Consider the following 14,483-nt stretch of genomic DNA (forward strand, 5'->3'; position numbering starts at 1 on the left):
AAACTGCTTTTCTTTCTTTCAGCATTTAACACAATTACATCCTGTATAAATAGAAGTTGAATATAAGAGATGAAATGAATGAATTCGCACAGCCCAGGCAACATTGCCTTGGTGTGTTACAGGGGGAAAAAAACCCATCTGATTTGAAAATTTGTTTTAGTCAACTAGGTTAAATATGACCAACCCAGTTGCCAGAAAAAATGTTGCCATTGTACATTTCTGCAAACCAGGGGATACGTTAAATGTCGACGTTTCTGAATCAAAAACGTCATAAATCTGTTTCATATCAGCCTTGTATCACGCTAGCAGAAACGCACAATGACCCGTGGTTAACGTTGTGAAACGATTGGTTAGGTTTAGGCAACAAAAAAACTTGGTTACAGTTAAAATGTGTTAAAATAATAACGTAATAACGTATCAACGTAATGTCACAACGTAACGTCACAACGTAACGTCACAATGTAACGTCACAACGTAACGTCACAACGTAACGTAATAATGCAACGCAACGTAACATAACAACGTAACATAACAACGTAACGTAACAACGTAACGTCACAACGTAACGTAATAACGTAACGTAATAATGCAACGCAACGTAACATAACAACGTAACATAACAATGTAACAACGTAACATAACGCAGCAATGTAACGCAGCAATGTAACGCAGCAATGTAACGCAGCAACGTAACGCAACAACGTAACGCAACAACGCAACGCAACAACGTAACAACGTAACGCAACAACGTAATGCAGCAACGTAACGCAACAACGTAACGCAACAACGTAACGCAACAACGTAACGCAACAACGTAACGCAACAACGTAACGCAACAACGTAACGCTAAAACCGAACTATCATAAATAAATAAATAACAACTGCCCTTAGCAGATTTTCTTACATAACATTACATAAGCGTTAAGTCAACTTTTACTTTTGGTTTCACATGGGACACAAACAGCAGGCCTCCTGGGTGAAAGTCCTTTGTTTGTTTGACCCATCCACCACCTATATTGGACTTTGTTGCTTTCTATACTTATTATTACACCACGTGATGTTAATCAGTCGCTCTATATATATATACATCATACAGTATACTGTATATACTACATCACTTGCTCTGGCCGAATGCAAAAACATTGACATTCAACCTATCTGTGGTTTGCAGAAACGTTCAATGCCAACATTTCTTTCCTGCGACTGGGCTGATTTAACAGCTGTTTCAACAGCATTTCAGTGACTAAATTTCATCATATTGTTAGGAACTGCTTCACATTGAAACACAGTCAGACAGTAAAAAATGTAAATTTAGCTAAGTGTTTTAGATATCTAGACGCCTTTCGATCTTCAGACCGCTGTTTCAAAGCTTACTGGGAGAGATCGACATGGTACAAAAGGAGGATGCTTATGGATGCGTGGAACTTGAAGAATAATCTCAAATTATCTCTTGATTTATTATGACGATCAATGTGAAAAGGACACACACACGTGTGTTTATGAGTCAAATAAAGCCTTCTAGACATTTTTAGCTGTTCTGTGAGGTCAGATATTACAAGTGGTGGCTGATTAATACCAAACCGAATGTGACCGTGTCATCACTCCTCTGAAGGCCTCCAGCCAAACCTTTGCCACATCAGAGCTGCATTTCCACCAGACCATTGTGGAGAACACACCTACACTGTTCTCTCTTAACAAAAGCAAAAGCTCATGCTATGTAGACTGCACCCACGCTCACCCTCCTGCAATCATCCTCTTCTCTCCCTCTTCACCCTACTCTCCTCTGCTCCATGCCCGCAGACAATGCAGCGCATTATTCCCCTCATTGTGGCTGTAATCGATCGAGAGAATGCAGGAAAGAAAAGAAAAAGACAGATAGATGATCAAGTTGTATTACCATAACTGTACAGGAGAGCGACCACTTACAACGTGACTGGATAAAAATACTTTACGTACACAGATAGGCATGTTTTTATAGCGTTGACGGGGAATGCACAGGAAAAATGTGTTCCAGCTTGTTCCGAAACGATTCAGCAGCAGTAAACATAAACAAGCGGAGAGTGTGTGAAGGAGGAAGTGCAGAAGGCATCTGACCATTGACTACTAATGCCTCATATAAAATCTCATAACGTGGATCCAAGGGGTGACTGGCACAATCCTATGGTATATCCAAACAAAATAACATGTCACAGATCCACTGTACACCTGACAAAATGTAAAATCATATATTACGAACCATAATAACTTAAACAAAGGCGTATGAAACCAGACGCCTTTAAAAATACAACACATAAGCAAGCTACAAACGCTAAAGTCCTTTTCCTGTTCCTTTGATGGTTTGTAGCTTTAGAGGTTTCAAAGGGAAAACACTCAACAGAATGACAACATATATATATTACATCAACAAGTCCTCTGTAATTTGCATTGTCTTTCCAGTTACTGTGTGATCGATGACGTGATGACTTTAGCGCTTTGGCAGATGACACAGCCACACTGCCTTCTTTAACCAAAAGAGTCCACGGTTTCTCTCTTGTACTTCTTTTCGATATTCATTAGTCAAGTACTCCAGGAAGAAAACACACACGTGTCAAGCACAGTTCTGTGTGTTGTGAGTAATCGCCACCAAAATGGCCTCTGTGGAGTTGTATCCCCCAGCTCTATTGCCTCTTGCTGGAGCAGGACTTGCAGCACTGCTGTCCGTAGAACTTGTGGTTACAAACGCCGTGCTGGGGAACCAAGTGGCACCAGCTGAAATGGTCCACGCAGTGTTCATCTGCAGAGAAAACAAGTAAGGCACATTTTTAGCAGCAGTTCAAATAAATGCTATGTTCACACTACGGGTGACAAAACTACAAAACGGCCAAGTGCGACCAGCAGAGTCGCCGGTGAAGTGTTGGTCAAGCGCTCGTTGACGCAGTTATGTTGTTAAATAGCACTGGGAACTGGCAAGCAAGTTTTTCTTCCATTTTTTAGACAGAACGGAACAGGAACTATGGAGAGAAGGGGACCGGAAATTGTGAAACAAAAACATATGATTGGTTGATGCGTCACCGCGTCATTGGAGCGCTGAAAAAAGTTGAGACCAGCTTAACTTTTATTTGTCACACATCAACTAGGGATGGGCCATATGTACTGAGAAACTACAAAGTACTGAGTATTTTCTCATTTAATTGAGAACTTTAGTGCAAAATGAACATCAACAACAGTTTTAAGTGAAATTATAGAGAAAAAAGAAGCCTATATCGTGATGGAAACAATACAGAAAAGTATATACAATAGACATTTTTATATCGTTTTGATGATATATATGGTCATATTGCCCAGCCCTGCCTGCAACTCATGATTACATCTATTGGTTAACCTGTGGATTGTTTTTCAACTATATTTGTTGTCCAGAAATAGTCAGAAAATCAAGAAAAATAGGCATCGACCGAGCCAAGAACCCAAAGATATTCCATTTACGATGATGTAGAAAAAAAGCAGCAAATTGAAGAAGCCGGAACTAGAATTTTTACTTGATTAAAGTTATGGAAGATGATTTCTTATTATATTTTATATAGATATATATTTGTATTTTGATGAAATAATCAACTAATCATTTCAAAACTATAGTTCAATCAAATATAAAACAAAACTAGAGTCTACAGCGATGCTAGCAGCTCTGTGAGGCTGTACTTAGCAGCAGTATTTTGAGCTAAATGCTAATCTCTCTTGATTTTTAGCAGGTATATAATGTTTATCATGTTCAACATCTTAGTTTAGCCTGTAGCAAATTGTCACTAAACACAAAGTACAGCAGAGGATGATGGGAATGTCATCAGTTTTGTGGGTATTCAGGGCTAAAAATAAGGAGGCTGTTGTTCACAGCTACTGTACAGACGGACAATTTACATGTCACTTGTCACTGGACTATACAGTAGGACGAATTCATCAAAAAGAGCAGAAAACACACCTAAAAACAGAGAATGCAAACTCCACATACCACTGCAATTTCATAGTTATAAGGAAATGAAACTAGATGAATCTGTCTTTTCCCCTCAGAGGACTTTACCTTTCAGTGTTGTTCCAGCAGCTGTGACCCGGCCGGGCCGTTGCGCCGGAGCCGGGGGAGCAGCAGAGCAGAAGTGTGTGTTACATGCCCTAGAAGTGACAGGCCTCTGGTGGGGAAGGCAGCCAGCTGCGGGGCGACCTTGCCGGAGACACTGGATGGACCGAGTCTGGACTCCACCGCCACAGGACACGGAGCACTGAGACAGAGATAGGAGAGCACCAGCAGAGAGACAGAAACAAATAGGAGGGCAGAGAGAGAAGGAGAGACATGAGAGAGAGACACACAGGGATATAAATAGGAGAAGGAGATGAAGCGTCGAGGCGCACAGAGAAAGAGGAATCGTTATGAAAGGAGCAGAAGAGGGATGCAGGAAGAGTCTATGCAGAGACAAAGAACAGATGAAGAAAACAAACATCCCATCCAGCATGTACTTGCCCTCCAGCGGGCTGTCAGGAGATATCTCCTCTGGTGGAAACATACAGGGATCACAAGCTCCAGATCAAGCAGAATACGACACTGTGCTATAAGAGGTTGCCCTCAAGACTTTTTGCATAATAGATGACATAACATACACAACCTGCCCCAATAGACTGCATCAAGAGTGGAGCTTTTGGGTTACATCTGAGGCCGATTCCACACACAACAACTATGCTATGCCTGTGAACTAGCACCACCTACACTGCACAGTCTGCCTCTGAGGTTTTTTGGGGAAACATAGATATTAGAACACAAAGAGCCACTCGTAGTCGTATATCTTGTATTTATTGATTGTTTTGGCCCTTCCTCATCATGACGGGGCCTCCCAGAGAAAGGGTCCCGGTAAACAAAAATCAATGTGAGAGACGGTGGAGGTGGAAAAGTAAAGGTTGTGAATCTGACGAAGCCTTTTTCAGTAGATTTGTTAGTTTAGAAGCAAGCGAACACACAACGGGATGTTTTTACTACTTTTGAAGAAAGCTGATGGTATTGACAGCAGAGCATTACACCCACTTCCCACTACTTCCTGACCTCATTTTGAACAATTTACTTCTACAGTCACATTGTGATCACACTTTTTTTCCGATTTTGTTTTCAATTGGCCAGTCTATAAGCCCCGTCCCCCTTAGTTACTGTTGCTATGCCTGTCAAGCTTTCAATTCTTGCACATAACTATTTGAAATTTGTAATTTTCAAAACAATTGGTCCTTGATATGAGACAGTGGTAGACAAAAGTTTCTCATTTCTAGTCATTGACTGTCGATATTGCCACATTAAAGGGACTATTTGTAACTTTCAGAAATGCTTGTTAACAGTGAAACCTGTGGCCGTTAAATCAACGAAAGTCAGCGTCGGGCTCGCGCTTGCTCGCTCTAAATAGACATGAACGATCATCGCTCAACACAGTGAGGCGACACATGTCAGCTAAAACCACAATATCACTCTATATTTTACCTGCTCTATATTTCATTACTTGGCAGTAATGTTAGCTGACCAGACGAAGGTCTCTCCTCCGGGTGTCGGTGTCTCCCTGCGGGCGCAGTCGGGAGACAATAACGTTTCTCTTCCTGCTTCAGTCCCGGCACCGACCCGCTTTTCCTGCTTCAGCTCCGGAGGCTGAGGCAGCAAAAGCAAACACTAGAATCAGCAGAGATTCATGGAGAGACCTCCGTCTGGTCAGCTAACATTACTGCCAAGCAGCTGAAATATAGAGTGATATTGTGGTTTAAGCTGATGTGTGTCGCCTCACTGTTTTGAGCGATGCTCGTTCATGTCTATGTAGAGCGAGCAAGAGCGAGCCCGACGCTGACTTTCGTTGACTTAACGGTCACAGGTGGCGCTGTTAACAATCATTTCTGAAAGTTACAAATAGTTCCTTTAATGGTGTATGTATTGCTGTTTGTGTGTTCTCTAGGATGACAACTATAGCCAGGACTAAGACAGTTAGTAGGAGGACAAAAATAATATGTATGTATATACAGTATATCTCTATCTTAAGTTCACTTCATCTAACTATATAAGGTAGAATAAGGTAGCAAGTGGACCTTGAGGTAAGATTTTTTTTTGTCAAAGTACCAATATAAGCTAGAAAAAATACACACAAACACCAACATCCTCCCAAACACCGATAAAATCAGCAACTCTACTTCTTCTCCCCGTGCAGGTAACTGAGGTAAGATCTAAGTGTTGACACGGCTATGATGACAAATTCTAGTTTGAGCATCCAGTCATGCGTTACATGTCCCGGGATTCAATTTTCGACCAAATATCCGTGTAGAAGTGCTTCGCAATTGTGCCTCGTGTGGGAGAAAAGCTCCAAATTGGAAGACGGTCAGCTGGAACACTAAACGTAGCACTAAAAGTCTCTCATGAAGACAGATTAGGATCAAAGCCTGAGCAAATGTACCTGTTGCCAGGGAGAGGAGTACCAGCCTAAGACCACAGCGCTGGGGCTGGTTCTGCCAGGGACGACCCGAGGGGGCTCTGGGCACGGGCCTCGGTTGCAGCCCTGCTGGAGATCCACCAAAGGTTTGGCCATATTCCTGCACCTCCGTACGGGGAACTCCACATACCTGTAAGGCAGAGGACAGGTTGTCGGATGAAAATGACTTTACCTACAGAGCTTTCAATTTCGAAAAACATTCAGACTCAGAGGATACACAGATGACACAGTGGGGTGTAAAGTATCTGTATTGGTGTGCAGTTGAAGGCAACATACCCTCCCTGTGAGTCTCTCTCCCTGCAGCGAAGCTCTCTCTTCTGGATGCCCGAGCCACAAGACCTGGAGCACTGAAACAGAGAGCAGGCAGGAGGGACAATTTTACAAAATGAACTCTGTGAGTGTGTGCGTGTATTGCGGCCGGTTCCCATAGCAGCAGACACCACAAGGTCACTTATCGTTGTAGTAATAGAGCCAAAATACGAAGTGCTCTAGTATTTTTCAGTCATTTCATGTGATGAGCAGAGCAGTGTATACTGTATGTATGCATGCGAGTGTGTGTGTCTGGCTCTTTGTCAAATTCCAAACCACCATTGTGGGAGCTAAGTATCTTTTATCTTGCTAGTCTTGTGCTGCAAAGCTAACCCTGGCGCTGACCTTTTACATTCCATATTCAGCAACATGAACTATTCAGCATATAGCTGAGTGGCCTCGCTCTCACTCAAACTACTCGCTTAACATAAATGAGAACAAAGAAGAATTTACAGCAGCGAGGCAGGTAAAAGTTCACAAGTCTTTGGCACGAACACTTAAAAGAATATGCTATCTGAAGTGATGATTAGTGGCCAACATGACGAGGCCGTCAAATACTTACAGAAATACAGATTCGTAAAAACAAAGATTGAAATTCCAGATATAAAAGTAATAATTCAAAATATTTATGTAACACCTCCCTGTTGTTTCAAGGATGTTGATTATCTTTCGGAGAGAGTCAGCATGTCTTGGAAATTGTAAGCAAATCCTTGATGGAGTATATGATCTAACATCATAATTTGTTAGCAAGGAAGCCTTCATAATCCCAGGAGTAAACTGGCAAGATTGCTGAGCAAAGCAGATTGACCTGTATCCTCTCTATGAGGGTTAAAGACACCCTGGCTTTTTCTGTTATAGTGACATATTTCCTTGTTTTTTACTTATTGTTTATTAATTAAGGAAAAAGAAAAGGATCTGGTAAAGACAAGAAACTTTTCACGTTACAAATATTTTTTGGTCATGGTGGCAGCATCAATACGCCGACGTACATAAAAGTATCTTGATTTCTAAGAGCTCAAGATGACATCTTCGAATAATTTGAAGTAAGGCTGTCAATCGATTAAAATATTTTGTAAATTTTGTCCAAAGTTTGTCCAAAGTTTATCACGATTAATTGCACATATTGTATCTGTTCAAAATGTACCTTAAAGAGAGATTTGTCAAGTATCTAATACTCTTATCAACATGGAAGTGGGCAAATGTGCTTGCTTTATGCAAATGTATGTAGGCCTATATATTTATTATTGGAAATCAATTAACACAAAATGATGATTTTGTCCAGAAACCCTCACCGGTTCTGCATTTAGCATAAAAAATATGCTCAAATCATAACATGGCAAACTGCAGCCCAACATGCAACAACAGCTGTCAGTGTGCTGACTTGACTATGACTTGCCCCAAACTGCATGTGATTATCATAAAGTGGGCATGTCTGTAAAGGGGAGACTCGTGGGTACCCAGAGAACCCATTTTCATTCACATATCTTGAGGTCAGAGGTCAAGGGACCCCTTTGAAAATGGCCATGCCAGTTTGTACTTTCCTAGTTTCATATGATGTTTCCGTGATGCCTTCACTTCTAGCTTTAAAACTGAGCCCGCTACAACCTAAAAAATCGCAAGTTGCGTTAATGCGTTAAAGAAATTAGTGGCATTAAAACAAATTTGCGTTAACGGCTATTATCGCGTTAACTTTGACAGCCCTAGTTTGAAGACAGTAAAAACCTTAATATTTAATCAGTCAATCAGTTTAAAAAACAAGAAGAAAATCCTCACATTTCAGACTTTTTGCTTGATGAATTAATCAAGTAGTGGTTAAATTGACCACTTGTTTTAGCATTAACTGCTTTAATCTGTGCAACGCTTTTCCATCTTGCATTTGTTGCAACGAGGTCGGACACTTTGACACAGAGAGCTTGAAACTCAGTTTCAATTATTTTTATTCCACAAGTTATTTTGTGAAAAAACGTACTGTAATTTTTTTTTCTATTATTTATTTTTAGTCTTTCCTTTTTTCCCCCTCTACTTCCAGTCCAGTTCATCCTCTTCCTTTAAAGCTTTTCGAGCTCAGTGAAGGGATGTGCTGTTGAGCAGTGCTGATAGTTTTTCCAGTCCACATGAAGCGGGAGTCTTGATGCTGCATGACACTCTGATCTATTGAAGCTGCTGGCTGTGAAACGGCTTTCTCTGATCTGTGATGGATTTCTCCCTGTATGATTGTTAAATATTTCTCAATACTGAGATCACCAGTAAGACGCCTTTGTTTTCTTAATTCTGAAGGACTCACATCAAAGCTTGATGTGTACCCCTTATGTTTCATACAGTAAGGCTGCAAATAGCAAATAGCTGTGCTGGAAGTGTTTTCAGAGAGAGACAAACAACACCAGCAACGAAATGGACCCACAGAGCAGGGTGCATCATCAAAAGCTGTTTGTTTCCTCTAACAGATTTCAAATGTTTTAGGGGGGGATTTTTCCCTCACCATTATTAACCTTTCTGAAGACATTTCACTTCTGTCGCTACTGCTCCCTGAGCTTCATGTCTCTTTTTCCCTACCTCTCCCCAAGGAGTAGGGATCCACAGCAGCCTTTCGTTCTTGGGGCAGCGCCGCAGGACGCAGGTCTCTTGGGCTTTGGGTTTGTGGTGCTGTCTGCACATGCTGTCGGGCACCACCACCGCTTTGGCCCCGGGATCAGTGCTGCGGCAGAACACGCTCCGCTTCCTCAGTCCACGGCCGCACGTCTTGGAGCACTGTGAGCGGACAAGAAGGAAGTAAAAGAAGTCACAAAAAGTCAAAAGCACAGATGACTTTGTCCTCGGGAGTTATGATTCGAATTAGTGATTCGATAGATAAAGGTTTAATGACCGTACACGTATTAAATCATACACACATGCGCTGTAACTTAGCCTTGTACTTTCTTTAACCTTCAGCTTTCATCACGTCGAACAGAGGTTAAATCCTTGGCGCGGACACAGTAAAAGCATTTGTAATTCACCACATGGTGCACGAGCAAACAGAAGGTCACCGGTTTGATGACAGCCCATTATGGCCTAACATTAAATACAATAAACCAATAACTCGCAGATGAATGTGACCCCAACCCATCAAAGTATCCACCAGCAGCAGACAGCGCTGCGGTAAAGTCCGACTGAAATGCAGAGGTGGACAAAAGAGTCAAACTGCTCCGCTGGGACTGACAACCACAGCCGTCGGGGCCGTTTATGTGACAACATTACATTAATCTACGATGAGACAAAAGACACATACACATCTGTGTACACGACCACGCACGAACACACATCCCAGTCGTCCTTTTTGTCACTGAAAGGTCCGATTGATCTGTTCAGGGAGGCTGGCCTTGTCTCTGCGTGACCGCCGACTGAACTCGGACTGGTGTGACAAACTAGTCGAGGCACACAACCCCAGCGTCCTGAAGAATGACAGCTGAGTGTGCAGGTCACACCAGCTAATCATCAGATCTGCTGCCAGGCTATTAATACTGTATACAGGACAGTGAGCAAATAAAAGCCCTGTCTACTAGTGTTTGATGCACTGTTGTTGCAGAGGAACCGAATAAAACCTTCAAGTCATACTTGGTTAATAGTCATAGGATTAAAGGTTTTCAAAGTGGGATGCGGGCCTCCCCAGGGGAGATCAACATTGTTTCAGGAGAGGCTCAGTGAATTGAAAATGAATACATACTATTAGTTACTACATTTGTTACTAAAGAACATCTCATAGAATAGCTTAAATGTATGAGATTTGGTTAAAGGGATGCAGTCGTTTTGTGTAATTTTACAGTTTCAATTTTATGTTGAGTGTCTATGGGGTCAAATACCATGATCATGATCACATAGGCAATCAGAAATTGAGCGAAACTAAAGGCCTTGCGGGAGCGTTTCTTTTTTAATCGCACGTCAATATATTTTTTCAAACTGTTTTGGTTCAGAGTACTTTCACACAGAACATGAATATTACGCGGTGAAAAAGCAACATGATCTGTTTTCCGGAACAAGGTTGATTTTCTGAGCTTTCGCACCGCGAATATAGGCATCAACCAATGGCGTTGTGCGGAACGGGTTGAGTGGTGTCTATATTTATAAAACAACAACACAGAGACTCTGTAGTCCGAACCTGGGCAGCAAACTTCATTACTCCTTTCCACCTTGACAAAAGCAGCACAGACCAGATCCACTTCTTCGTTCTTACCTTTCACAATAAAAGCCCTAGGCATATAATATCCGCAGGCAAATAAATTAACACAATCCTGCGAATCAAAATCTTACAAGAGGGTTTTGATAGCAAACAAGACATTGATCACTTATGATCACTCTTGTGTGGCGTTCATTCTGATTCAACTGTTGAAATTCAATTTCCCAAATTTTAGACAAGAAGGAGAAGGGTAGAAGAGAAAATGATCCTTCGAGATTGCAATGAAAATATAAGACTAAGAAAGTGTTTCAACAACTAGCAGTTTAAAAAAATGCAGATATCTGAGGATAAAAACTGAATAGTCCTGACAAGTGGCTCACTATTATGTTTTGTGGTTTGTTTTCAGTGTTCTTCACATGTCCAACAGAGGGCAGCAGAGCGTTTGTTTTAGTATGAGTGAAACATCTGACAGCTTGCATAGGAAACTCAGAGTGTGTGTGTGTGTGTGTGTGTGTGTGTGTGTGTGTGTGTGTGTGTGTGCGTGTGTGTTCTGTCAGGCACAGACGTGTTTCTGTCATGCAGATGTCTAAACATGTATGTGTGTTTTAACCTGAAGTTGGCGATGCTTTACATCACTTTTAGCCGACAAATTCATTATGACAGTTGGCACACATACTGTAACCTGTAAACCCTGATAGCAAAAAACAACAAACTAAGAAGAGACGGAGAGAGTATCATCATCAGGATTAAAATATGTTTTCCTTTTAAACTTACCGTCAGAACTTTACTCTACTTTTTTATGCTTGAATAGCGAGTATAAAAGTAACTTCAGGTCTTTTTCACATGTCACGGAAAAGCACAGGTGTGTAAATAATAAAAAATTAATAATGCTGAATTCCATTCAGCTGCTTCAGTTTCAGGGTCCTGGTATTGTGCCTAGATGATTGCTGTCATGCTGTCATGCTGTCATGGACGTGGGACACTTGAATGAAACAAAGCCATTGATAATGTAACACCTGTGCTTTTCCTACTATGACAAGATAAAAAATGTCTTCTGTGAAAGAGGAAGGAGGTGAAGGTCGGTACCAAATGTTGTGTAACTCCATCTGGAAGATATGTATATATTTCACTTGATAGGTTTTAGGCATGTCGCTAGCGTGGCTAAAAAGATTTCCCAAATCCACCTGTGACCAGGATCCGGTGCTCCACTCGGGCGGGCAGGCCTGGATGTGGCAGGGCTGGACCTGGGCCGGAGAGATGACGGGGCAGAGAGAGTGCACCGCCACCTCCTCCCTCTGGTACGTCACCTTCCTCAGGCAGCGCAGCGTCCTGGTCTGCTGACCTCCTCCACACGAGCGACTGCATTGACCCCAGTCTCCTGTCGCCCAACTGTGAGGGGGACACCAAGAGGGAAACGGTGAGGGGGGACACCCAATGAAAATACAACAGTCATCAGTGAATGATAGTATTGAGGATAAACCTGTGGTGATTGGGTATAGGCTTAATAGTACATGCGTACATTTACCACACACTCATTATAAGGAGCTAAATTCAGCCTCTGACATCAGGATGCCAACCACATGACGCAGCTCCTAATCAGGACAGTAAACCACAGGTTCAAACCCTAATCAACTGTATGTATTTTGGGCCCAAACACACACACACACACACACACACACACATATACACTCACACACAGAAAAACACCATTTCACCCTAAATTACCAGTGCGTACTATCTTACCAAAGACTTCGGAAACCCACTTATTATTAGGCGGTTAAAAACTCCAACTGGTGAACAAGCTGGGTTTTCCTTGCTTTTCTTAAAAGTTATGATTCATGAAAACCCAGACCTGCTGCTTTTAAAATACTCACAATGTTTTCACACATTGATCTTTGTCAGTGCACAAATTGGTAGTTAAGGACAGACAAAGAAAATACACAGGCCGAAATATATATTCCATATCCATCTCTCTCGGATCTGAAAGTAAACACGACGACCATATTGTATATACAACCCTCCATAACAGCTTCCCCAGGTCTCCCAAGGCCAACCGCAATATACAGCATACAATAAAGCTGCGGACAGATGGGAACTACAATCCCACACTTTTTTTTTTCATTCCACTTTCTATCTTCTCACTTCAGGTCTCTTCTCACCTGTCCCCTCTCCTCCCATCATTTTATTTCCAATCTTTTTTGCCTCTCCTGTCCTCTCTCTCTCTCTCTTTGAAATCCTGCTTTGCCACTGATGAAAGCCTACTGCTGCTTCTAAAATAGCTTCTGTCCTGACATCGAGGCTGAAGGGGGAGATTACAGCAAATGAGTGGTCTGACAACCACAGGCTTCGAAAGAGGGAGATGGAGAGATGGGCAGATGGCTCAGTCCAGTTCTGAGACGACGTGCTACCGCAAAGACCATTCCTCCACGCCGCCGACCTGCTCCAGGGGGAAGAAAAAATGCTTTCATTCTCTCTCAAACGCCACAGAGAAATGAAGCAGCGGGACTGAACTGCAATTTGGAAACAGGAGAGATGTGAACCATTGGGACCAGAAAGCATCGGTTTGGGATTTTTGGGGACTGTTTGCTTTTTTTATTTTTCCTCCTGTGTTTTGCCTGGCTTATAAATAACAATATATCATTGGGGAAAAGTGGCTTTAAGTGCCACTCCGCTTCGCTGCAAACCACCACTGACCTAGCTGTAATTTGGATCTCTGAAATGTTTCAATAACTGACATGTTTTGAGGTAGCAGAGTGCAATACTGCAGGGGAGGTTCTGAGAAGCTCACCCATGCATTTTTAGCACTTGTGTGGCTGCACACCAGTTACCACCGATGAATGAACATGTATTCTTAACCTAATATTCAGTTTGAGTTAAGTTTCCAGCTTAATTATACACTGCCAAACAGGTTGCAACAGTATACTCATATTAACAGGACTCTAAACAAAGATTTTTTTTAAACACAGTTTTATACATTTTTATAATCGTGTGGTTTGGTGTACTTGGACATTTCCCGTTTCTACTCATTTTGCTTGTATAAACATCCCTTCCATCTTTGTCCTTGTATTTTTTTTTTTACATTTCTCAGCATTTCACTCCAGTATGGTCATTCAATGGATCCAACAAGCTCTGACTTTTGAATTCCTTTCTTTTAGTCCTTGTTAACAATGTTGGTTTTTTGGTAATTGCTGTAGCAAAAGTTTCTCTGGACATAAGCGTTCTCCAATAAACCCTTTTCACTGAAGACGAGTCAGAGCGGGAAAGACTGGCACACTGCCATGGCTTACTGGGATACTTAAATGCTAAATTGAGAATAAAAGCTATTTATCAAATTTCTTTTGAGCTCCAAACACATATTTGATAGAATATTACATTCGTTTTTTTATGCTTTTCTTTTTAAAATGAAAGCACGTTCAGTGTAATTCTTACAAAGTTTGATAAACACAGGACCTGGTTCAGTATCTTGTGCATGTTTTCCTGCACATCTTCTCTGGCACAGATACATGTCTCACTTTGATCTTTCTACGTACGCCGCTGCGTGATGCACAGAGAAA

At 41.8% G+C, this 14,483-nt stretch overlaps 1 protein-coding gene across 1 annotated transcript in view; it reads right to left on the reverse strand.

Moving 5' to 3' along the window:
* Positions 1-1,415: 1,415 nt before the first annotated feature.
* Positions 1,416-14,483, reverse strand: part of adamts18 (ADAM metallopeptidase with thrombospondin type 1 motif, 18) — a 66,415-nt gene continuing 53,347 nt past the window's right edge. Inside the window, exons 19-24 of the mRNA XM_037748922.1 lie at positions 12,114-12,318; positions 9,333-9,527; positions 6,747-6,817; positions 6,435-6,600; positions 4,052-4,247; positions 1,416-2,773 (exon numbers count right to left, since the gene is read on the reverse strand). Coding sequence (XP_037604850.1) covers positions 2,658-2,773; positions 4,052-4,247; positions 6,435-6,600; positions 6,747-6,817; positions 9,333-9,527; positions 12,114-12,318 — 949 coding nt within the window. The 3' untranslated portion in view covers positions 1,416-2,657. The remainder of the gene's footprint in view (positions 2,774-4,051; positions 4,248-6,434; positions 6,601-6,746; positions 6,818-9,332; positions 9,528-12,113; positions 12,319-14,483) is intronic.

Source organism: Sebastes umbrosus, chromosome 2, assembly GCF_015220745.1.
Source record: "Sebastes umbrosus isolate fSebUmb1 chromosome 2, fSebUmb1.pri, whole genome shotgun sequence".
NCBI lineage: Eukaryota > Metazoa > Chordata > Actinopteri > Perciformes > Sebastidae > Sebastes > Sebastes umbrosus.